Below are 24,227 nucleotides of genomic sequence, written 5' to 3'. Positions count from 1 at the left end.
CGGTCGGGGTCAGCGGGTGCAGGGGTGCAGGGTCTGGGGGCTGGCGGAAGGCGAGGACATCCCAAGTCAGGCGAGAGCGGGTGGACCATGGACACAGGGGGAGGCGGCCCTGAGCGCACAGGGCAGACCCCGGGCCCCTGGGAGTCACGGCCTGACACCTCCCTCCCCCTTCCCTCGGCCGCAGCCTCTCTGCCGCCGTGTCTCCACGGAGCCCGGTCGGGGTCTCCACCCTTCCCGACTTCAAACGTTTGTTCCAGCTGCTGGGAGAGGCACGGAGAACGGGGTTTTTTCTTGTCTTGTCATCAGTTAGTGGGACAAGCCCCCCCCCTCCCCCCCCGGCCAGCGGCCCTGCGCGCGCCCCCTCCTCGCTCTGAGTGTGGTTCACGCCTTCTGGAAGCCGAGTGTGGAGAGCAAACGTCGGCTCAGCCTGAGCTGCATGGGGCACACGGAAGCACGTTCCCTGTGAACACATAACGAACACAGGGTGACATGCATAGACCTTTATTCATTTCTTAAATAATTTATATCCCGTTTACACAAATGAGACCCTGAGACGAAAACGGGACAGCCTGAGGCTCCCTTCAGCCAGGCGGCCGGCACAGCACCGGGGACGCCCCCCGCGGGCTTGCGCAAGCCCGGTGTCGTCACCAGCCCCGCTTGGGGCCTCGCAGGAGCCCGAGCCGTGTCTGCCGCGTGGGACGGGGGCTCACGGCAGCCAGCGGGGGACGGGAGACGGACGAGGGTGAGCAGCTGCGTGGGGACGCGCGGGAGGGGCGTCTCCAGGCACCCAGTTCTCAGGTGCTCGCTCTCTCGCTCGCTCGCTCTCTCTGATGGGCCGAGAGCCAGCCGGCCCCGCGGGGGATTCACCTGTACGAGGTCTGAGGGGGCATCGGGCCAGTGCAGGGGACACGGAGGCACGTCTCCAGCGGAACTTACTGACCCTCACTCACGGCAACACCCCAAGACCCAGGCGGGGGTTTTCGGTTCTGACTGGGAAGGAAGGAGCACACCGGGCAATGGTCCCGGACTGGCGAGGAGGGGGAAGGCACGGGCACGGCGGGGGTGAGGACCACGTGGCCCTGACCGCACGCCCGCGCACCCTGCGTCAGGGAGGAGGAGCCACCCTTCCCCCCACAGGCCCCGAGCCCCACCCGGCCGTGGCACAGGCAGGTGGGGCAGGTTGCACACTGTCACGGGGAGCAGGTACGAGGAACCAGGAAGCAGCGGCGCTCGCTCCCCCCTCCCCCGCTCTGTGGAAGACAGCGGCTCTGGAGCTGTGTGCAAGGAGCCGCCCGTCACTTCTCCTTCTCCTTCCGTCTGCTCCTCCTCTGGCTGCTCAGCTCGTCCAGCTTCTTGTCCAGCCTCCTCTGGAGCTGCGCCCTCTTGGCTGCGTCCAGGGACCGGTCCTTGGTCCCGCTGCCGGCGTACAGCACTCCCTCCCGGCTGATCCTCTGCCGGGCGTGGGCGCGAGCCCTCTCCCCACAGCCGTGGATCTGGGGGGGACAGGCGGGCAGTCTGAGCCGAGTGGGGGACAAAGGCCCCGCTGCCCCCGCACGAGGCCCCGGAGGGCTCCCTGCTCTTCCGGCACCAGAGGGGGCCCGAGGGAGCACCCCCACCCGGCCTCCAGCCCCGCCCTCGGCTCAGCCGCGCCGGCCTCTGACCGGACATCACTGTGTGGGGGGGTGACACGCACAGGTCCACCAGCAGTGGCGTTCGAAGGCAGAGCGTCACCCCCGCGAGCCACACCGCCTGTCCACGGCACGGAGCCAAAGGCCGAGCAGGCGCCCGCGGGTGACAGGCCGTCTTCTCCGACCTGACCCCAGCGCTTGGGCCGTGCCAGGAGTGGCCCTGCTGCTCGAGGACAGGCTCACACGACCCCTTCTGTTGTTGGCAGGAAGGAAGACAGAGGAAGCCCCCTGAGCCCCTCCCCAGCGGCGGGCACCACGTGCGTGAGTCATGGTTCCTTCCAGAAAGCCTGTGCTTCCCTGCTGTCTCCCCAGGGACCGCGGGTGGGACCCAGTTTGCGCCTGGCCAGGTCCCAGAAGAGACGGCTCGTCGGCTCCCCCAGCACCACCCTGCGCAGTGCCCGGCCCCTCCCCACTCAGCGGGCACCCCACTCCTGCCCCTTCTGCCCTCAAGCCGGGCCCTCCTCCTCCACACCCAGCGTCACCCTGCTCCTCGGGGCACCAGGGAGGGCTGAGGGCTGAGGGCTGAGGCGAAGTGACTTTGCCCAGGTCACAGGGGGAGCAGGGGACAGAGTGGGTGCTGAGGCCAGGCCCCTGCCACCCGGCCCCGGGCCTCATCGCGTAGGAGCTCAGAGCAGACGGACCGCGGCCCTGCCCACAGCCATATCTGCGGTCACATGCGATACTTCCACAGACGGCACGGGGGGCGCCCGGTCCACTCTCCCCTGCGGGCTCCCTCCGCCCGGGACCAGGGACCGGCACAGGCTGCGCCCGTAATGCACCCCAGCCCCCCAAACCTTGTATCTGGCGGTTTCTAAACGTTCTAGATAAAACTCAAACACTATACGTTTTATGAACAGGCATCAATAAACTACATATGTGTGTGTGTGCGCGCACGCATGCGTGTGTGGAGGAGAAAGTGTGCATGTGACTGTGTGTGAGAAAGGGGAGGGGGAGAGGGGAAGAGGGAGAGAAGGGGGTGAGGGAGAGAGAGGAGAGAATGCGGTAAGAGGGGGAGAAGGGGAGAGGGAGAAGGAGGGGAGTGGAAGAGAGAGGAAGGAGAAAAAGAGAGAAGGGGTGCTGTAGGAGGGAGAGAGGAAAAGATGAGGAAGGGGGAGGGGGGAGGGGGCGTGCGGAGAGGGTGGGGGGAGAGCAGGGGAGAGGGAGGGGGCGCGGGAGGGGGGAGGGGAAGGGGTGGGGAGAGGTGAAGAGGTGGGGACAGAGTGGGGGGAGAAGGGGGGAGGAAGGGAGGGAAGACACCCTTTCCAGGGTCAGAGGCGGCAGAGCTCCCTGCGGGCAAGCGCTACAACCCGACCCAGGGCGTGGGGACCCCACGAGGACCCCCACACAGGTGGCCCAGGATGGTGACGCCCCAGGTACCACGTGCCCTCCCTCCCCCTGCCCCTCCCTCCCCTCCGAGAGCACCACCGCCACCCTCCCTCGGCCGCACCAGAAACCCCAGGGCCTTCCCCTTCCCCTTCTCACCACCTACAGCAGCGCAGGGGCCCAGACACCCCTCCCCGCTCCCACCGTCCGCCCTGGGGAGACCCAGGACTTCCCAGCCTCCACCCTGCCGCCCTGCTCTGCTCCCAGGCCCCTCCCCGGGGTCACACGCCCGCCCTCCCCAGCCCGGCTCCCCACTCCTGCCGCCAGCAGCTGGCCCTCCACCCGCCAGCACCCAGCACCACAGGCCGCTCTCACACCCCGGTCCCCACGGGTCCGCGCCTCCCTCTCCCCACCCCAGGGCAGGGACCCCAGCCGGGGGCCCCCTCCCCCCTCCCCTATGCTAACCAGGGCAGACCCCAAACTCGCTTCAACATGATCCTCTGTGTCCAGAACTCCCAGCAGCTGGGGTGTAACGGGACGCGTCAGAAACCGAGCCCGGGCCACGTCCGCCTCAGAGCTCGTGACCAGCTGCCCTTCCTGCTGGGGGCACCTCCGCCGGGGAGCCCTGGAGACACAGCCCCTCCCCCCCCAACCCCCGTCCCCGCACACCTCCGGCAGGTGGTGGCTGAGGCAGAAGCGGCGGCCGCAGTGCAGGCAGAGCTGGCCCAGGGTCACGACGCTCGCGGTGCACTTGGCCAGGCCGCATGTGTTATCGGCCTTCACGGCGGCCGAGACCAGGGCGTCGAAGTCGTCCTCGCTGGGCAAGTCGACGGCCGCACGCCCTGTGGGGAGAGAACCGTCACGCACGTGGGGAAGGACACGGAAGTCGGTCGAGAGCTCCCCCGCGGGACCACGCCCGCCCCACCGAGCCACCCGGCTTCCTGCCTTCGGGTTCCGTGATCTGGCGGCGACCTCTGTCAAGCCTGGTGGCGTCCAGCCCGGAGCAGCCCTTCTTCAGTGAGCGCGTAACTAAGCGTCACTGCCGGGAGGGGGGGCACCGGGCGGACGGGCAGCGCCTCTGAAAAGCACGTCTCCCTACTCAAGGCCACGTTTAACCACAAGGACGCTCCTCAGACGTCGACTGTACAAACAAGAGCAAACGGGAGCTGCGCCCCGGGATGGGCAGCCGAACCACGGCGCACTCACGGGCCCCAGCGTCAGGGCCCGGAAGGTTCCTGACCAGACACGCCCCCAAGTCCTTTCAAGTTCCAGGACGACGCTGACAAGTGGGGAAGGGACATGAGATGGCGTGTACCTGCAGCTCCGTGGGGCTCACGTGCACACCGCACGCACGCACGCAGACATGCGGGGAACACGGGCTGTCGCCGGTTCTGGGGGTGACGGGCACAGACAAGGTGAGCTGGCGTGCCGCTTCCCCGAGCCGACTCCTTACAAGGGGCGTGCCGTGGGGCTGGGTGCCCAGGTCAGGTCAGCCTCGGAGGGGACACTTGGAGGGGACACGGGGGCAGCTGTGATGCCACCCGGGCCTCCCAAGCCCCCGCCGCAGCCCTTCCCTGGAAAGGCAGGGTCACCTGCAAGGGGGATGTGCCCCTACCCCATCTCCCAAGACGGGCTGGGGGCCCTGGGGGCAGGCGTGCTGACAGCCCCAGAGCAGCATCAGGGGACCCTGCAGGAGGCACCTCGGGGAACGGCCGCGCCACAGGGACCCGGCAGACGGCGCCAGCACCAGGCAGAAGACGAGATCTCGTGAACGTAGCACTGACCGCTTCCCCTACAGGCCTGCGCACCTGTCATTCCCCAGCACCCCCCCCCCCCAAGAGGGACAGGCAGCCCTTCAGCACTCAGCAGCACCCTTCCCCGTGGGGTGTGTCCAGCCACGGCCTCAAGACCCGCTCAGACTGGCCTCGGCCTCTCAGCTGCTGGGACCTCAACACGGACTCTGGGGACCGACCGGATGGGTCATGCTCTGACCCTGAGCAAGGGTGGAATCATAAGGTGGCTGCTTGAGGGGCGCCTGGGTGGCTTAGTCGGTGAAGCGTCCGACTTTCGCTTAGGTCATGATCTCGCGGTTCATGGGTTCGAGCCCCGCGTCGGGCTCTGTGCTGACTGCCAGCTCAGAGCCTGGAGCCTGTTTCAGTCTGTGACTCCCTCTCTCTCTGACCCTCCCCTGCTCACGCTGTCTCTCTCTCTCTCCTAGAAATAAATAAAACATTAAAAAAAATTTTTTTTTTAAAAAAAGAAGGTGGGTGCTCGAGGAAACACTGCAAGACTAAGCGGGGCTAGCGGTCCCTAAACAGGGCGAAGCCTCCCCAGGATGCTCTGTCCCCCAGGGACGCACCACACACCTCCCCCCAGGCCCGCCGGCCACCCTGTCCTGGCGCCTGCTCTGCCCGGCACCCGGCACCTTCTCGGTGCGGTTTAGAAGGGCATCTGACTTTCCTCCTCTGCCGGAACACGCATGCCTGGGCACAGGGCCGCTTCGCTCCCAGGGGTTCAGTGAAAACTGAGGACGCGAGGGGCTCCGTGGTCCTGCACGGACGACACGGGCTGGGTCTCCCAGGAATCCACGCTGCGCCCACCGGGGCCTCAAGCCGGGGCCCCTCCACCGCGGTGCGGGACGGGGGCCGCGCAGGATGCACACGGCCCCTCCTGGGACCCGGGAGGCAAGACGGCGGACGTGTGAGCTCGGCTGCGAGTGGAACAAGGCCCTGCCCGCACGCAGGTGTGTGACTGCCCGCGGGCTCCTGTGTGCCCCCCCCCCCCGTAAGTGCCTGGCCCTGCCTGAGGAGCTGGGGACGCAGAGGTCACAGGGACCAGCCGCGCTCAGGGAGCTCGCGTGTAGTGACTGGTTAAACACGAGGCACGAGACGTGGAATCAGGGCAGTGGCACCGAGAGAGTCACGATTCTTTCTGACGGTGGCGGCACCGGGGGGTCAAACGAGGCAAACACCCGCGTTAAGGGGACACCGAGCTTGTGTTCTCAACAGGTAAACCCGCTCACCGTTTGCTTCTTTTTTCTTTTTCTTCTCCGAGACCCTGTGCGGCCCTGAGCGCTAGGCCTGCCGCTCCTGCTCCCGCTGCAGCCTCTCCAGGTGCAGGGCCTTCAGGTCCGGGGCTGCCCGGCCGCTCTGCTCGCCGGGAGGGGGCTCCGCCTGCGGGGGGCGGGCGGCGGGGGGCGGCGGGGCGGGCGGGGCCCTCTTGCTCACGGTTATGAACCTCTTCTTGCCCTGGCCGCTGCTGTCGTGCCGCAGCCCCAGCTCCTCCGCTATCTGGTGGATCCACATCCTGTCGTGCGAGTTCAGGGACGCCGGGAACTCCAGCCGAGCCTCCTCGCTCGCCATGAACTCCGCGATCTTGGCCCTGAAGTGGGCCACGCCGTCTCTGCCGTCCGCTGCCTCCGGGCTGCCTCCTCGGACGCGGGGCTGAGAACCGGCCTCAGGGCCCACGGGCCCCCTACCAGGTGCCTTCTGCTCCAGCCTGGCCTCCGGGGCCCCTACCCGAGCAGGCTTCCTGGAGGAAGCGGCAGGGCCCCGGGGCTTCGCGTCGGCTTGGCCGTGGCCCTGGGAACCCTCGTGGGAGTAGTTCTCAGGGACGATGTCGTCAAGATACTCGAAGGCCGTGCGCACCTCCCCGTGCTCCATGAAGTGACCCACCAGGGTCTTCAAGAAGGCGTGGTTGTTAACAGTGCGCGAGTCACACACGACCGCCACGTGGCGCCGAGCACGGGTGACGGCCACGTTGATCCGCCGGTCCTCGGCAAGGAAGCCCACTTCACCTAGGAACGAGCCAGGCGTGGGTGGGAAGGCTCGCCGTAGGGACCAGCCAGCACCCTTCCACCGTGCCACCACACCTGGGCAGACCTCCTGCTGCCCGACCCCAGCTCGCCAAGCCCAGAGGGTGACTGCGGCCGACACCCCAAAGAGTGAGAGGGACGCCCCGGTAACTTCTCCACCAGCTCGACCAACGCTCCCAGCAGATGGACTTCCCACAGACGGCTGCCGCGCGAACACCAGGCCCCGCGGCCAACTTCACCTCGAGGCCGAAAGCCGGGCTCTGCACTCGGGGGGCCCGCACCTCCCGGGGGGCACGGCAGGCAGTCCAGGGGGGCCCACACCTGCACTCTGCCCGCCTCCACCTCCTTCCCCTCGGCCCAGAACACCACTCCCCACCCACAGCACCCAGCTCACAGGCAGCCCCTGGGACCCTCTGGCCAGGGCCTCACCGTGCCCCACCCCTGCCCACCCCCCAGACCGTCTACGTCTGTGCTCCCCCAGAGGCCTCCCTGAGCCCTGCCTACCTTTCCTGTTGGACCTGACGAAGGACAGGACCACGGCCTCCTTCTCTCGGCCTTGGAAGCCATCGACGGACTTGATTTCCAGCTCAGGGTGCCTGTGAGCAAGGCTCTGCCTGAGCAGGTCCACCTGAAACACCAAGCAAGGCCGTGTTCTGGTCGCGGCGCAGGCCAGGGCGGCCCCGACACTCTGCCCCTGAACTCCGCAGAGGGCCTCACGCGGCAGAGCCAAGCCTCTCCGCCTCCTGGGGACAGGTGTCCGTGAGCCCACAAACAGCACGTAAACAGCTCAGACGGGAGCGGCGCCCCAGCACGGCCATCGCGCCAGCTCCACCGTCTCATGACGGCCGCCTGCCTCAGACGCCCTTACAGGTGTGGCGCCCGTGAGCCAGGAAGGGGCGGCAACCCCACCCCCCACGGGCCCATGACACTCTGCTGCGGCTGCGTCTCTCCCGCCAAACAAGGCGGGGGCCGAGGGAGAACATGCGAGCAGAAAAGACAGGAGCGGGTGAGGTCATTCTGCTGCCCCCCCCCCCCCGACTCCTCCAGGCGGGACCCCTGACCTTCCTGCAAGGAGCCGGCCCCCCTGCCCAGAGGTGGGCAAGGGCCCTGCTCTGGCCGCAGCCACCAGCTCAGGGGTGGGGACCTGAGCGGACCTGAGTCAGGCTGGAGACCCGGGGGCAGGTGCCCAGTAAGGACGGCCAGCCTGGGCCACTGGGAAACCGGCCACAGCACGAAGCCACTGGGGACGCGGGCTGACGTCAGGATGGGGCGGGGACGCATCAGGGCAAGTAAAACAGACAGACGGAGGCTCTTGCTAACGTCCCATGAGCCCCGGATCCAGTCATGAGATGCTTGATTCCACCCAGAGTTTCCAGTCAGAAGAGACGATAAATTACCCCCTCCCGTCGGCCACTCCGGGGTGGCCGTGCCCCGTGGACACGTGCCCCGTGGACACGTGCCCCGTGGACAGAGAGGGGGCCGCCCGTACCTGGAGGTTGTACGGTGTGATGACAGCAATGTCGCTTGCGCGGACGCCGGCATCCACCAGGGCCTGGACGTGCAGGCTCACGAGCCGCACCTCCCCTGCAGGGAGCAAGCGGCCGTCGGCCCAGGTCACCAGCCCAGGTCACCGCACCAGACACCCTTGTCAGTGTTAGCAGTGCCGGTTTCTTCAGGACCCCGCCCACCCCGACCAGTGGATCCGGCATCGGCCTGGGGCACTGCCGGGTCGCAGGCCTGCCAGAGGGAGTGAGCGAGGACGCGGCCACGCGGCTGACCCAGAGCTCTCCCCGCAGCGCGAGTGCAAGCCGGCAGGCTGGGACCGTGGGGAGCAGACACCCCCCGCCCTCGCCCCCCCTCCCAGGCCGGCTCCTCCCCGAAGCAGAGCTGCCCGCTGAGGAGGGCACGGCGCACTCCTGTGTGGCCAGAACCCCCAGCTCGCCAGGAGCCCCCTCAGCTCCCTCGAAGTCCACAGTTACAGGCCCCCTGCTTCTTACGGAGAGTACTTCGGGGTCCCTTCAAACCAAGGAGCCGGCCCTGCCCAGGCGGGCTCACCAGGGTTGCCCTTAGACTGGTCGTCCGCCTCCTCGAGCTCGAACAGCCCGCAGCCGGCCGTGTCCACGAGCAGCAGCGGGAGGCCCGTCTCCTCCGTGGCGGCCACTCCCGCGAGGTCCCTGCACAGGCGGACTGATCACGTGAGGCCAGGCAACGACGTGGAGGCGGGGCCTACAGACAGGATGCTCGCTTCCCTTCCCCCGCCCGGCACGGGCCCTTCTCTGGGGGCGGGGGGGGGGGGCAGGTACGAGGAGCCCCGAGAGCACCAGCGCCTGAGCACCCACCCAGCTCCCCTCCTGGAAACCAGCCTCGGGGGTGACGTTAAAGCCTTTACGGAGCATGTCAGTGACGCAGGGGACACAGGGCACCAGGACGAGGCAGGGCAGGCCGGGAAGGACACGACCAAGTACTCACCGCAGGAGGTGGCCCGCCACGGACGGGTGGGCCGTGAGCTGCCCCTGGTACAGGGCCTCCGAGGCCCACTGCATGATGGCCCGGTGCATGCGGTACTGCACCGTCAGCGTCCGCACCACGCTCGCGCCCAGCTCCTCCGCCAGGCGCTCCATCAGGCTGCGCCCCAGCCCCGCCGCGGCAGCCCTGCGTCAAGAGAGGAACCAGGAAGGGCGCCTGGGTCCCCCAGTCTGGCCGGAAGCCAGCCCTCGTTCTCGGAACCCAAGGCAGCCCGAGTTCCGACCTAAAGTACAGGATGTGTCAGCTGAACACCGGCCCCAGAGACGCCCCGTCCTGACCCCGGCACCTGTGAAGGCGTGACCCTCCTGTGTGAAGCTAAGGTGAGCCCGATGCAATCACGAGGAGGGTCAGGGGCAGAGAAGGTGCCACCGGACAGTGGGGGCCCTGCTGGGGGCTCTGCAGGTGAGCAGGGGCCCATGAGGGACGCGGCCCCTCCGCCAGCTGGAAAAGGCTAAGAAATGAATCCAGCCCTGCGGCTTCCAGAAGGAACGCGTCCAGGCCAACACCTGGGCTCGAACCCACTGAGGGAAGGTTTGGACTTGTGATTTCCAGAACCACGAGATAATAAACCCACATGTGGTAACTTAGCACAGCGGCAACAAGAAGCTGTCACAGGTGAATTTTCTCACATTCCCACGTGCTCAGCCGCAAGTAACCCGTTGCAAACTGTAACCGCAGCCGGTGCGTACCGAGCCCTTCCCGTGTCCCGGGTGCCACTACACAACCTTTATGACTGTGATCTTAACCCCTACAGGACCTGAGGCAGTAGTCACTGCTGCGCTGCCCGCTTCCCAGGAGGAGAGTGCAACACAGAGAGGTTAAGTGAGCAGCCCAGGGCGCCCAGCCAGTGAGCTCTGGGGCCACCGTCTTAACCACAGTGGCATTCCAGCTGTCCCCACCGGGGCGATACTAAACCCAGATGGCTCCCAGTTCTACCTCAGCCCCCCCAGGCCCCCGTGAGCCTGTGAGACCTTGGGGTTAACCTTCTGTGATAAGGACGGCCACCCAGAACTGCATCAAAGAAACGAGTGACGTGGTTATTGGTCCCAACCACAAGCACGGAAGCACCCAACATGCCGAGGCAGCGTGGAAGGGACCCGTGGGCGGCAGGGACATACTGAGGCAGCATGGAAGGGGCCCGCGGGCAGTGGGGAAGCACCAAGGCAGCATGGAAGGGACCCAAGGGCAGCAGGGACGCACCGAGGCAGGGCAGAAGGGACCCGTGGGCGGCAGGGACATACTGAGGCAGGGCAGAAGGGGCCCATGGGCAGCGGGAACGTGCTGAGGCAGGGTGTTCACGGAAGGCCATGAAGTGGGCTCGTCTGAGAAACTACTGAGTGGAGGGAGGGGACGGCCACCCTGCACCCAGGAAAGACCCGTGCAGACGGGGACAGCAAGGGCGGAGGCGGAAGCAGTGCGGGAGGAGCGGCAAGCTCAGTCACAACGGCAGGGACCGCTGTGTCTCTAGTCACCCCCTGGCCCAGGTCCAAGGACGTGGCCACAGGTTAGGCCTTGAAGACTCTGTGCCAGCCTGTGAGCTGCTGAACCGGAGGCCACTCGGCCTGCCCACAGGGGCACCCCCTCTCGACCCCGCCTGGCAGGACTGGGCACGTCGGCCTCACTGGCCTCGTCAGAGAAACAACGTCCAAGAGGCACAGACCAGCCCGGCGCCAGGCGCTGATGCTACAGAAACGTGTGTGGTGGCTCCAACCCCTGACCCCAGGAGCACACAGCCTGGCCGACTGACCTCTCAACAAATACGTGCAATAAAACGGGCGCTGGGGCTCAGTTGAGCATCCAACTTTGGCTCAGGTCATGATCTCATGGTTTGTGGGTTCAAGCCCCGCGTCGGGCTCTGTGCTGACAGCTCAGAGCTAGAACCTGCTTCAGATTCTGTGTCTCCCTCTCTCTCTGCCCCTCCCCTGCTCACACTCTCTGTCACACACATTCTCTCTCTCTCTCTCAAAATAAACACTAAAAATATACGGGCATGAGGGGCCGTCATCAGGGAACGTGTGGAGGAGACAGCCGGAGGGGTGAGGCCGAGGCGCCCCAGGTGGGCAGGGTCTTACTTGGGGGAGACCACGGTGGGCGGCAGCTGCTTGTGGTCTCCGGCCAGGATGCACTTCCTGGCCTTCAGCAGGGGGATCCAGCAGCTGGCTTCGAGGGCCTGGGCACACTCGTCGATGACCACCAGGTCGAAGTGGCCGTCAGGCAGCAGCTTCAGCGGGCCGTCGGGAGACGCGCCTGGTGGACACAGCTGCTCTGTTAGCTCTCGCCCTTCCCCCCACGTCACACTAAAACACGTACACATGTGACTCAGAACGTATCTCAATGAATCTCCTGCCGCTGACTTCGGGGGACAGCAGGGAAGGCTTTAGCAGAGGCAGAATTTGGGTAATTAGGAGGTGGGCTCGGATCTCGGATGCGACTTCGCAGGGCAAACAGAAGCACGTCCAGGAGGGCCTCCGAGCTCCCCACCGAGCAGGACGGGAGGGACTGAAGCGGCCACGAGCCGGCCCCGCAGAGCCAGGCCCGTAAGATCTGATCGGGTGCAGAAGGACCGCAGCAGAGCGGGCGGCCTGAGGGCCCCTGGGAACTCCCTCCTCCCACTGGAGCAACGAGAAGGCTGGCACGACTGTGGAAATTAACTTCTCAGAACCCTCTAGAAATCAGCCAAGGGCCTGCGGTGTCCCAGGCAGTGTTTGTTCAAAAAAAACAAGGGCTTGCTGTGGGCAGGAAGAGCAAGCTGTCCGGGGTCCCTCTGGGCCGGGCCCTGCATCCCCCCCGACCCCCCCACCCCCGTTCCACAGGAACCCTGAAGCCGGCAGCCATCCGCCTCGAGGCCCCATTCCCAGAGGAATGCCGTGACCAGGCCTGTCTGCGGCCCCCGGAGACTCCGGTCCTCAGCCTGCCTGTACCTCCCCTGACGAGGCGCACCCCCCACCCCCACCCCGGGCGGGCAGCCCTTCCCCCAGGCGTTTGTCCTGAGCCACCAGAGCTCTCGACGGCACTGCAGAGCCACCAGAGTGAGTGACGGGCAAACTAAACAATTTCCAAGGGAGAGCTGGGGACTCAGATGTCCACGGAGACTTTGAAAAGCTCTAACCTGTCCCCAGGAACCCAGGCCACGCACACGCGTCCGGCTGCACGCACGTGAACGCGAGGCCCGAGGAGGCCCTAAGCGGTCACGGCTGGCTCACTGCTGCTGCTGCCCCAATGGGGAGCGAGGGCTGAGCTGTGAGGTGCCGGCTGAGCACGGACTGTGTCCCGACACGCACGGGGCCCTGGGAAAGGCCGGGAGACCTGCTGCTTCCAGAGCAGGAACAAACGTGTCCGATCATTTCCTGGCCCCTCAGCTGACAGGCGCCAGTGACCACCCAGGACAGGGAACACAGGCCTCACGGAACCAGATCAGGAAAGTCTCCAAGCAGAGACCAGCAAACCCTGGGGAGGGAGGGGAACCCGGTTTCCAAATTGCCGACCCAGGAAGGAGACAGGCACGTCGTCAGAGATGCTCTGCGGATGTTTAAAGTGAGCAGATACGACGAGCAACTTTAGATCATAAATTAACGGCTTGGATTAAATGAACAGGTCCCTTGGAAGGTGCCGGCTCAGTGCACAAGAGGGAACCCGAGTACCTGATTCGATGAAAGAAACCTCCTACAAGACACTGCAGGCCCAGGGCTTCCCTGGGAACCCTCCCAACACTGACGGACAACGGACGGGTCTATACAAACCCCCGGAGCCCGAGGGGGTGCTCGGCTGCCCTCACCCGTGTTTGTCGCCAGCACCACGGCGGCCGACCTGAGGCTCTCCAGCGTGGCGGCCTCCTCCCTCTCCTTCAGCTCCTTCCGTAACAGCTTGACTTCATTCCAGAAACTGCTCTTCTCTCTCTTACCCTGGGTCTGCCTGTTCTTCGCCTACAAAGGAAAGCCAAGAAAACATAAATATTTGGACGTGACTCTGCACCTGCTTAGCTCTTTTCTGCTCCCGAAGTGCTTGTGTTTATAGCCAGTGGGCCCGCTTCACGGAGCTCCTCGGGAGGCACCAAGATGTGAAAAACCTTTCTCGATGGAGCAACGGATACACGCAGGCCACCAAGCGCCTGGTGGCCTCCGTGGCCTCACAGCCAGCGTCGCCTGCACGGGGAGAGGCGGCGAGGCACAGGCCGGGTCCTCAAAGCAGACGGCTAGCCGACCCGTAAACTCACACAAAACCAGAAACCGGGCCCTGCGGACCCTGCACGGGATCGCCGCGCACGCTCGTGCACCCGGGGACACCTGTCGGCCCCGGGCGTCAGCCGCTGCCAGGAGACGCTGCGCCCCGGTTCCGACTCCCGTCTGCAAGAGACTAACGGGTCTTCCTCAGCCCGCGAGGCGCTCACCTAACCCGACGCCCTGTAACGCTGAGAGGGACCCTTCCTTATCTGGTTTCTGCTCCAGAGCCCGGGGCTTGGCAGGGCCGGCGGGGGGTGGGAGCGGGGATGGGGTTACTGTGCCCCCCCCCATGGACGAGAGGATCCTGAAAAGCACTGATGAAGTGGAGGAGAGGCCATCAGTGCGCATGCCCAGGCCACCTCTACTCTCAATGACACATCTTCATCCCGTCCCCACCTCTGCCGGGCTGTGCCGGCAGCCCATGTGCCATCCACGATCCCTCAGGCCCCCGGGAAGGCTGACTCACAGCCACGGCCCTGTGGGGTGGGGACACGGAGGAGGCCACACCCACATGAGGCCTCGAGGCCTGGTGACAAACGGAGCGGACGTTGCGTCACAGAACCACGGGGCCCCGGAGCCCCGACTCCACCTGACCGGCCACCTGCTGCCTCCCTCCCACAGGGAGACTGTAAAATGGACCAGAACCTGCTGGGACAAGTATTTTCTGAATCTTTACTTTCAGGCTGCTGGGTTTCTTCTTGCCGACAAGCCCGATGCAGGGGCGCTTGGAGAGAGAGGCCCTCCTCATGGCCGTCCCTCACCTCCTCACGGAGCTCCGGCAGCAGTCAGGTCCCTATCGAGTCCTGAGCACAGTCTCTACCAACAACAGGCAGCCCTTCCTTTCTTAATAAAACTGGGGGGAAATTTTTGTAATGGGCCATCCTGATGTTTGAAAAAATTTTTTAACTTTTAGTTATTTTTGAAAGAGAGAGGAAGAGAGAGACAGAGCATGAGCTGGGGAAGGGGTAGAGAGGGAGGGAGACACAGAATCCATAGCAGCTCCAGGCTCCAAGCCGTCAGCACAGAGCCCGACGTGAGGCTCAAGCCCATGAACCGTGAGATCACGACCTGGGCGGAAGTTGGACACTTAACCGACTGAGCCACCCAGGTGTCCCTGGATGTTTGAAATTCTTAAATGAGCTGACAGAGGCCAAAGAAAAGCAGAGAAACGCAGACAGAAGTGGCTCCCAGGAGAAACCACGGACGAGAAGCCGCACAGAGTGGCTGCTGGGCAGGGACATACGAAGGCCTGGTCGATGTCCTTCCTGATGTCCGCGATGATCGAGGCGGCGTCGCTGCGCGCTAGCACGGCGTCGAGGGAGTGCTGCTGGATGCAGTCCAGCAGCCGCGCAGGGTGCCCGAGGCGCAGGACCCTCTGCCGCCACCGCGCCAGCCGCTCCACCAGGTTGTCCACGGCGACGTTAGAGGGAGCACAGCACAGGACCTGGGGACGCAAGGCTCACAGTCAGTGACTCCTCTAACCACTCAAGCTCACACAAGAATGAACCAGAGGCCTTGAAGGCCGAGACAGGGACGAGCATTTACAAGTGGTCACGTCAAAGCATAAACACACAGACGCGAGCACGTGGCGGGGGGGGGGGACACAGGAAACGTGCTGCGGGGGCATCAGGGCGCAGTCAGAGGAGCATCTAACTCTCCACTTCGGCTCGGGTCACGATCTCATGGTTCGTGAGTTCGAGCCCCGCGTCGGGCTCTGCGCTGACAGCATGGAGCCTGCTCGGGGTCCCCTCTCTCCTCCTCCCTCTGCCCATCCCCATCGCAAACACACATGCGCGTGCTCTCGCGCTGTTTCTCGCGCTCTCAAAATAAACTTTAAAAACCAAAAGTAGCAATTTGCAGAGGAAACAGAGAGGAGGGCCCCCCACAAGGCTCAGCAGTAAGCACCCCCCGCCATCGCCTTCGCCCCCATCGAGGGCCTGAGCGTGAACAGCGTCCCCTGTTTCACCGCTCACAGAGGCAGAAGGCACACAATCAAACCCCCAGACCTGCTTCCCGCTACTGAACGGTCATTTATCCAGTTTCCAGGTGACACCCGCCTGGAGAAGCCACCGGCCGGCTCTGTGACCGAGGGACAGACCTCCCTGCGCTCTCAGCAGCAGCTCGGCCCGCAGAGAGGCGTGAGGCGCAAAGGCTCCGGAGAGCGTGCCTGCCCGAGTTCAAACCCTGGCCCTGCCGCCCACTGTGACCGGGGCACGGGCCCTCAGTGCTCGGTTTCCCCTGGGAACTGGGGGTGCCAACGGTCCCCAGCGGCCAGGGACACCGTGAGGGTCACCTGAGCACATACGCGGAAAGCACACGGACGGAGAACTGTTTTGTAAAATGTATAAAGTAAGATGTTGACCGTTATCATTCTAATTCTCGTCACCGCCTGACATTTACAGATGAGAAAGACTTTCTGAAAGTTCTCCACGTGCTCAGAACCCACGATGACTCACGGTGACGCACACGCTGACACAGACCCTTCCGGGACCCGGGAAACGTACGCGAGTTAACACCACAGGACCTCGTGCCCTGCGCCGCGGCAAAGCGGTCCCTGGGCACCACACACGGGCAGCGTGTCTGTTCATCGCACACGTCTGTGTCCCTCCACCCGCCACAGGGCTCCCGAGGACGCGGGGCGGGGGCGGGGCAAGTGTGCAGGGCGGAGCCCCGAGGACTGGCGCCCCGCAGCCGTCAGGAACTAGAGAGGGCCCAGCCCAGCGCCCAATCAGCCCCCGCTCGGAATGTTCCAGTCCCAGAGCGCAGGCTGGGACCCTGCTGAGCTCCTGCAGGCCAGGCATGCAGAGCCCAGGGGCGCTGTCGAGGCACCGGCGCCCGCGCCCACCTTTGAGCCCTGCCTCACGGCCTGAAGGATGATCTCGACCACAGTGGTGGTCTTCCCGGTGCCCGGCGGCCCGTGGATGATGGCGAGCTCCTTCTGGGACAGCGCGAAGGACACGGCTTCCTGCTGGGAGGCGTCCAGGGAGGTGTTCCAGAAGGGCGGCAGCTCTGTGGGAGAGGCAACACCATCAGGCTCAGCCGCGCCTCCCCCCTGCACGCAGCGGCGCAGGCGGCAGGAAGGGCCTAGCACCCAACCCCTGGGTCTCCCGGGAGGCGGCCAATCCACACAAAGTCCACCTGCTTAATCTCCAGAAGGTTCCTCCCAGGACAGGAAGCAGCTTGGACCACAGGCCCCTCCACCTGCTGCCCGTTCTCAGGAGCCCGGCCCCACCAGAACCGGCCACGCGCTCACTGACACACGGCCTCTGGCTGCTTGCTGCCACCTTGGCCCACGAGGCCTAACACACCCACACACCACCTGGGCCTTTACTCAAAACACTGGCCGACTCGCGCTCCCCAACAAAAGGCCATTCTGGAGTGAATGTCTCTGGGATTCTACTTCTGCCACGGCGTCCCCTCGTAAGTGCCCATGAAATAACAGAAGATGAGACAGGAGCAAATTCCAGAATCCCGTCTCTATGCTGCAGCTTCCACGGCAAAGACCACGTATTTGCCTCGCGTGCTCCGTGCTCCAAGTGCAGACCCTGTGCGTCCAGCTCCAGCCCCACTGCGCCCGCTGCAGGGCACCCGCCGAGCGGGGACACCCAGCCGCCAGTGAGCACAGCTTCCGGGCCCAGTGCCCTGGCCGAGCCGGGCCACACTGCAGCCAGCCTGGGAAGCGCCAGCGACCCGACCCCGTGTCCCAGCCCTGCCTCTTCCCACTGCATCCCTGTTACTTAGATACTTGCCATGGACTGTGCTCCTTAAAACAGGGCAAATAAACTTCCAATTCGGTTTCTGGTGCATAGCACCCTCTCGATAAATATGTGGCAGAATAAAACTTTGAGACGGGAGTGCTTGGAGAATCTGGAAAAGCACCATATGGCAGCCCTGTCTTTAAAGGGGGCTGTGGGCGCCTGGGGGGCTCAGTTGGTTAAGTGTCCGACTTCGGCTCAGATCATGATCTTGCAGATCACGAGTTCGAGCCCCGCGTCGGGCTCTGTGCTGACAGCTCAGAGCCTGGAGCTGCTTCGGATTCTGTGTCTCCCTCTCTCTCTGCCCCTCCCCCGCTCACTCTGTCTCTCAAAAAATAAATAAAAATGAAAATAAGAACAAAGGGCGCTGGGTGGTCGGCGCAGGCATGGTGTGGCGAGGGCGTGGACAAGCCCAGCCGCCGGGACGGCAGGGAAGGCCCAGCACCGGTGAGTCAGGACACCGGGACCGCGGCGTTGCAGGTGGCACTTGGGGACACAACTAGCCCCCTCAAAACCGAGGCTCTTCAAGACCGCTGAGGGGTGTGCGAAAGTGCAGGTGAGGAAGGGGAGCGTGTGTGCGCACGTGCGTCTGTACATGGAAAAGACCAGAACACGTGCAGTTTGAAAGATGCCAAGAAGTAACAAAACACGGTCAGAACTGGGACTTTTCAAACAAACAAAACGCGACTGCCGGGTGAGGGCTTCGCGAACATCCTTACCCTTCACAACACGTGCTGAGAAACGTTCGACAGAACGTTGAAAAGTCAGTGGAACGAGCTGCTTCTCTGCACTGAGTACAGGTGAGTCCAGCCCACACGTCACTCAAAGAAACTTACAGAAAGACACAGGTTCCTTCTGTGCGCCCTCAGCCCCCTGCTCAAACACCCCAGTCACTGTGCCCTCGGTATTCTGAGTGACGTCGACCAGGAGAGAAAGGGCTCTTACGTATTTCGCAGGCAGGACTGGGGGGGGACCCGCCGAAGAGGACCTCGATGAGGGAGGCTGCGGGGCCGGAGTGATACTTCCTCAGGGTAACCAGGGCTCTGGCCGGGGAGAGAAGGGAGAATCAGGAGCCGGGTGAAAACCAGCTGTGGACCCAGCGCCCAAGCCCCCCGCCCCCTACCCCAGCACAGCCGCCTGCAGCCACCACCCCCGGGAGGGGCACCGAACGACTCCAGACTCGACTCGACTGCACCCCTTTCCACCGCAGGACGGGCGGCCGGAGTGAGCGAGCCGCATTTAGGGGAAAAGCGCATGGGATTCGCAGTCACACTCGCCCTTACTTTTTCAGCCGCTTGTAAGTGACGTCGTTGGCAAGTTTTAACAGTCTGTAGGCGGGCTCTGTGTCCAAGCTCAGCTGGAAATCATGGGACTCGTCAAAGGCCACCGTGACCGATCTGGGCGTGATCCGGGTCAGGATCCCCGTGGCCAGCTGACCTCCTTCGTCATACAGACCCACTATGTCGCCTACGGAAACAGCGGCTCAAGTTATACAAACACTGGGCCGAGTCAAACTGTGAGTTATTTTCTACAATAAATTCCACCATTATTTCAAACATCCTGTTAACTTTCTTTAGCAACGAAATCAGTAGCAGTAAAAACCTTCTAACAGACATTTAAATTATACACAAAAATTGACCTGAGATCAATGAACTGTTTGAAACAGACACTCCAGGGTCGCCCGGGTGGCTCCGTTAAGTCTCCAACTTCAGCCCGGGTCATGGTCTCATGGTTTGTGAGTTCGAGCCCCGCATTAGGCTCTCGGCCGTCAGCACAGAGCTCACTTCAGATCCTCTGTCCACCTCTCTCTCAATCTCTCTCTCAAAAATAAATATTTTTTATAAATGTTTAATAAAAAAAAAAATAAGACAAACATGCCAGTCAATACAGCATTTAAAGTGGCAACTCTGTGCCAGGCGCTGGTCCGATCAGAAATGACACAAATGTCAGCACTTTCTCAAGGAATGATGCGGCTGGGAGGGGGTGGAGAGCGGTGAGGGTGCCACTTTATTTACTTTCAATTTTTTTATTTTGAGAGAAAGAGAGCGTGTGCACGAGTGGGAGAGGGGCAGAGAGCGAGGGCGACAGAGTCCCAAGCAGGCTCCACACTGTCAGCACAGAGCCCGACGTGGGACTCAAACTCCTGAACCGTGAGATCGAGACCTGAGCCGAAATCAAGAGTCGTGCGCACAGCCGGCTGAGCCCCCAGGCGCCCCGAGGGTGTCATTTTAGAAACAGGGTAATGCGAGGGCCCCTGAGTGGCGCCAGGTAAGTAGGAAGGGCCCTGAATGAAGTGGGGGCCACAAGCACATCGAGGGGAGGACATTCCAGGCAGAAGCGGACCATCGATGGAGGGACAGAGGTCATCTGCTGCCCAGTCAGCACGGATTTCCCCACTTCCCTCAGTAACTGCTGGGTGACTCGCCCGTCCACTGGGTGACTCAGAGGGGCTTCCCTGACGCCAGGGACGAAGCATACAACCTACGCCCAAGCCAGTCACTGCTCCCGTGTCCCGGCCACAGCAACCACTCAGAGATGACACGGGACCAAATCTGAGCCCCTGACTGCAGTGAGACTGGAGTGTGGCGCCTGGGAAAGAGGCCCTCCCTGTCCGGCTCGGCCAGAGACCTGAGGGTACAGAGGGGCTAGAGCTGCTGTTGTGTGTCACCCGAGGAGGAAGCCACCCCGGACAGGGCAAAGCCAAGAAATGGAGAGAAGTCCAAGTGACCTCTCATGAGCCCTGGACCCAACCTTCTGGCGTCGCGCAGCCCGTGCGCCCAAGCCGCCCTGGCCTGGGTGTTCATCACCCAGAATGGAAGACCCTCTGACCAAGACAGACTCCGCTCTGAGCTAAACCACTCGCGCGCTTACACCCCAGTCCTCCCGTGTCCGCAAGGGTGCACCGCATGGCACCCGGCACCAGGCGCTTCGTCACCCTGCGGTGTTTCCCTTCCAGGCACGGAGTGTCACCTGCACCTTAGACCTTTCCCTCCTGCACTTTATAAACAGCAGACGGCAATGATGCTCCGGGGACAGAGCCCAGCTGTGTGTGCACCACGGGGCTGAGCATGGAGGACACACCCCTACCGTGACCTCCCCACTGGCGCCCTGAATAGGGCCCTGTCCCAGAATTTGCATTTCTAGGGGCGCCTGGGTGAGTCGGTTGAGTGTCCAACTTCAGCTCAGGTCATGATCTTACAGTTGGTGAGTTCGAGCCCCGCATCGGGCTCTGTGCTGACAGCGCAGAGCCTGGAGCCTGCTTCCGATTCTGTGTCTCCCTCTCTCTCTGCCCCTCACCTGCTGGCTCATCCGCGCGCTCTGTCTCTCTCTCTCTCTCTCTCAAAAATAAATAAAGATGTTAAAAAAGTATTTTAATAAAATAAAACAATTTCGGTTTCTAAGCTGAGCCTTACAACTGCTCTTTGGAAGGTGAGAAAGTACCGGCTCCGCCTCAGTCCGGCGTCATCCGGAGCGCCACATCAGATTCTCTGCTCCAGACTTTTCCACCCGATGCCACTGCCTCTGACTCCCACTTATGAACCATTTGCCAACCCCTTGGATCGCACTCCGTGAGGCCTGTTAACCATACAGGCTACTGAATGCGTTTTCACTTTTGGTTTTCAGAGTTTACAACCCTCTGCACGGACGTCCAGCCCTGAAGGCGAAGTGGAAAGGTGCCGCTATGGCGCCCCCGGCCCCCGTCCACACTCCCGTCCACACCCCGGGCCCCCAGCCGCGCCCCAGGCCCCCACCTGCGCCCCTGGCCCCCCGTCCGCGGCAGGCAGGCAGTGGTGAGCTCTACGGCTCGCTTAACGAGAACAGGAAGACCTGGCTGCAGGCAGCAGCCCCTCCAGCCCCCCCATCTCCAAATCCTGCCCGCCCCCTAACAACTGTGGGCAGGGGTTTGGGAAATCCGAGTATGAAATCAAACCCTGTCACCACAGGGGAGCCTTCTAGAGCAAGTACCACGCAGGGTCAGCCGCTGCTCCCCTCGGGCAGGGCCCGCCCATGTGCCCCAAGGACACTCAGCACCCACGGTGGCCCGAGACCCACCCGGGGACGGGCACGCGTAATGCCAGGCTCTCTGGTCACCACGAAAAATAAGTTGTTTTAAAGAGATTTTAACAATAATACGCTTAACTCAATGCACGAAAGACACCGTTACCCTGCAGACAGTCTAAGCATTTCTGCACTTGAGCTCCAGCTCAGCGAGCACGGAGCACCCACGACAATCACGCCACACGTCCCAAGCGTTTGATGCCCACGCGCGGCCAGTGCTGCCCTGGGCTACCAAAATGCCACGTGGCCGGTGAATGTCTAACCAAGACGTCCTCCCTGTGACGCTTTATTCTCCCGTTAGTCCTGTGTGACCCAGCCTACGAGAGCGGGAGCCGCGGCCTAGGGCCTGGGGACATAACACGCGCACGTCACGCAAGCACCAACCGGAAGTGAAGCTGTTGCTGGGAAGCTCGGCGGCCGGCGCGCACCTCCTGGGCTCGAGGGTGAGCAGCAGACGCCCGTACAGGCCAGTCCGCTGGCTGGACACCCACAGCTTCTGCAAGCAGACGCCTCGGCTCTGCAGTTCTTTTGGAGAAACATTTTCCTGCCATGACCTGGAAGAGACCCAATACGGAGTTCAAGGTCTACACCTCACCAGCTTGTGCCTCCGCCCATACGGGAGGAGCGAGAAAGGGAGAGAAAAACAAAGATCTGTGCACAAGCACAAAGGAAGACATAAGGGGGGAGTCCCCTCGCGCCCCCTCCTGCCCATAGAGCTACTTTCTTGACCTGCTCTGCTCTGCACGTCTGGGTTCCCACCTGTCACTAAGTCCATCAGTACTCTCCCCACCCCCACCCCCATTTATGTTACCCTCACGAGTCCACCTCTGCCTCCGTCCTCCCCATCATAACCCTGGTCCAACCCACACCACTCATCGTCTGGGCTCGACCGCACCTCCTAACTGCCTCACCTCTGCGGCTTGCCCTATCCAGCCCCAAGCAACACACTCAAAACACCGATCTATTCACCCCCCCACCCCGTGAACATGAAGAAAGGGAAACCTCACTGAAACGCAGCGGGGAGGCCAGGAAGGTGGCTGCACCTCCAGATGTCACTGACGGACCCCCCACAGGAAAAGATCCCCCATCCCACAACGGGAACGGTGCACCCTGCGTCTCCTCCAAGAAATGCGTTACCCCTGGATGCGGCCGGCGAGCAGCGGTCCTTTCCCCGAACTCCTGTCCTTCCATAATGGGCTTCAGTTCGAAACAACCCTCCCAACTCCTTCCTGCATGAGATAAAGGTCCTCCCCCCCTTCCCCTGTCACACCAGCCTAGAGCTCATGCCACAAGGTCCTTGTCCAGAACGGCAATGCTCTGCCATTACAAATAAACCATCTTGCTAGCAGAGTCACTGGACATTCTACCTCTAAGGTGACTACCGCACCCACTGAACTGTGCGGAGAGCCAGCCTCTGCACGCGGGATACACCACAAGCTCACCCGCAAGACCCTCCTCACTCTGACCGACGCCCACCTTCTGTGGGTGCTCCCTCTGCAGCAGTGCTGAGCTGTGCACTTGACAGCAGGCCACTCTGTGCTCCCAGTGAACCCCTGAGGTGGGAATGATCCCACTTTCCAGGCAAGGTGGCTAAGGCTCAGAGACAACCTGCAGAGTCACACAGCCACACACGGAGGAGCTGGGGCTCTAGCAAGGTCGGTTTGACTGCAAAACTCTTCATCTTCGAACCTAAAGCCTGCCGCCCAAGCCCACCGATGTCTGCAGTGCAGACCCCGGAATCAGACTGCCTGGCCTCCGATCCTGACTCCACCTGTTGCCCTGGGCAAGGTCCTGAGCCACTGTCACAGCCTCCTCCTGCACCAGATGAGAACACTGAGGTGTAAAGGAACGAAGGTCTGGAAAGAGCGTTTACAGCGAGCGCTCCATAGGCGTTGGCCGTGATGGCTGCAGCTAAATGAATATTCGCGGTGAGAAGCAAGCCAGCTATCTGGGATGCCCAACATCAGGTGCAATGTTGCCCACATCTCATCCTCCCCTCCTCCTCCATCCAGGAAACCTTCACTCCTGTTTTTCTGCTCAGGCACCACCTGCCCCCAAAGCCAGTCTTAGCCTCGCCCTCCCCAGTCTCCCATCAGCACTTGCACAGCCCTTTCCACACATATAGCACGAGTGCTTCTGGCTGGAAGAAACGGTCTAGGCGAGCCCACCCACCAGCCCAGGCCCATGTCCAGACCCACCCCCTGTCCAAGCCCAGGCCCAGGTCCACCCCTACCCAGGCCTAGGTCCAGGCCCACCCCCTGCCCAGGCCCAGGCCCATCTCTGCTCAGGTCCAGACCCAGGTCCACCCCTACCCAGGCCTAGGCCCAGCCCCACCCCCCGCCCAGAGCAGGGCCCATGCGGCCGCATCCTCGCGCCTTCCCACCCGCCTGGCCCCGAAAGAGGCAAAGGGCTGAGGAGGCGCTGGGGGCAAAGGCAAGGCCTGGGACTGGGAGCTCGGGGGTGGGGGCTCCAGGCCAAAAAGAAGGGTCTTCCTGAAGGCCCCAAACCAGCACAGGCCACCCGGGAGGCGACAAGATCCCATCTCCAGAGGAGGCCGAGTCCCCCCCTCCCCAACACACACACACACAGCGCCGCGGGCGGGACTCAGGGGGCAGGAGGGCACATCCCTGCCCGAGGCCGGCCTGCGCACCCCGTACCTGCGCTCCTCGACCTCCGCGTCTCTCTCGAGCTCCAGCAGGTCCAGCTGCTTGCTCACGAAGCTCTCCACAGCCGCCGAGGCCATGGCCGCCGCCTGGCGGGGAACCGGGCCGGCAGAGGTCCGGCTGCGGCGCGCGGCGGAGTTCCCCGCCGGGCCCGGTGCGTCGACGCACAAGGTTCGAGC

The 24,227-nt window shown here is 63.4% G+C and overlaps 1 protein-coding gene across 1 annotated transcript; it reads right to left on the bottom strand.

The window, feature by feature from the left end:
• Nucleotides 1–485: 485 nt before the first annotated feature.
• IGHMBP2 (immunoglobulin mu DNA binding protein 2) lies at nucleotides 486–24,185 on the bottom strand. Its single transcript, XM_039235396.1, has 15 exons — nucleotides 24,043–24,185; nucleotides 21,770–21,939; nucleotides 18,610–18,793; nucleotides 18,272–18,369; nucleotides 16,417–16,580; nucleotides 14,815–15,015; nucleotides 13,127–13,274; nucleotides 11,424–11,598; nucleotides 9,295–9,477; nucleotides 8,881–8,999; nucleotides 8,315–8,409; nucleotides 7,330–7,453; nucleotides 6,034–6,807; nucleotides 3,681–3,853; nucleotides 486–1,493 (listed from the first exon to the last, which is right to left on the bottom strand). Exons 1-13 carry the CDS (start codon nucleotides 24,126–24,128, stop codon nucleotides 6,086–6,088), a joined length of 2,469 nt encoding a protein of 822 aa, XP_039091327.1. The 5' UTR covers nucleotides 24,129–24,185; the 3' UTR covers nucleotides 486–1,493; nucleotides 3,681–3,853; nucleotides 6,034–6,085.
• Nucleotides 24,186–24,227: the final 42 nt, after the last annotated feature.

This window comes from Hyaena hyaena, unplaced genomic scaffold (genome assembly GCF_003009895.1).
Source record: "Hyaena hyaena isolate Hyena2069 unplaced genomic scaffold, ASM300989v1 scaffold_98, whole genome shotgun sequence".
NCBI classification, from domain to species: domain Eukaryota; kingdom Metazoa; phylum Chordata; class Mammalia; order Carnivora; family Hyaenidae; genus Hyaena; species Hyaena hyaena.
This window is presented reverse-complemented; position numbering and strand designations above follow the sequence as displayed.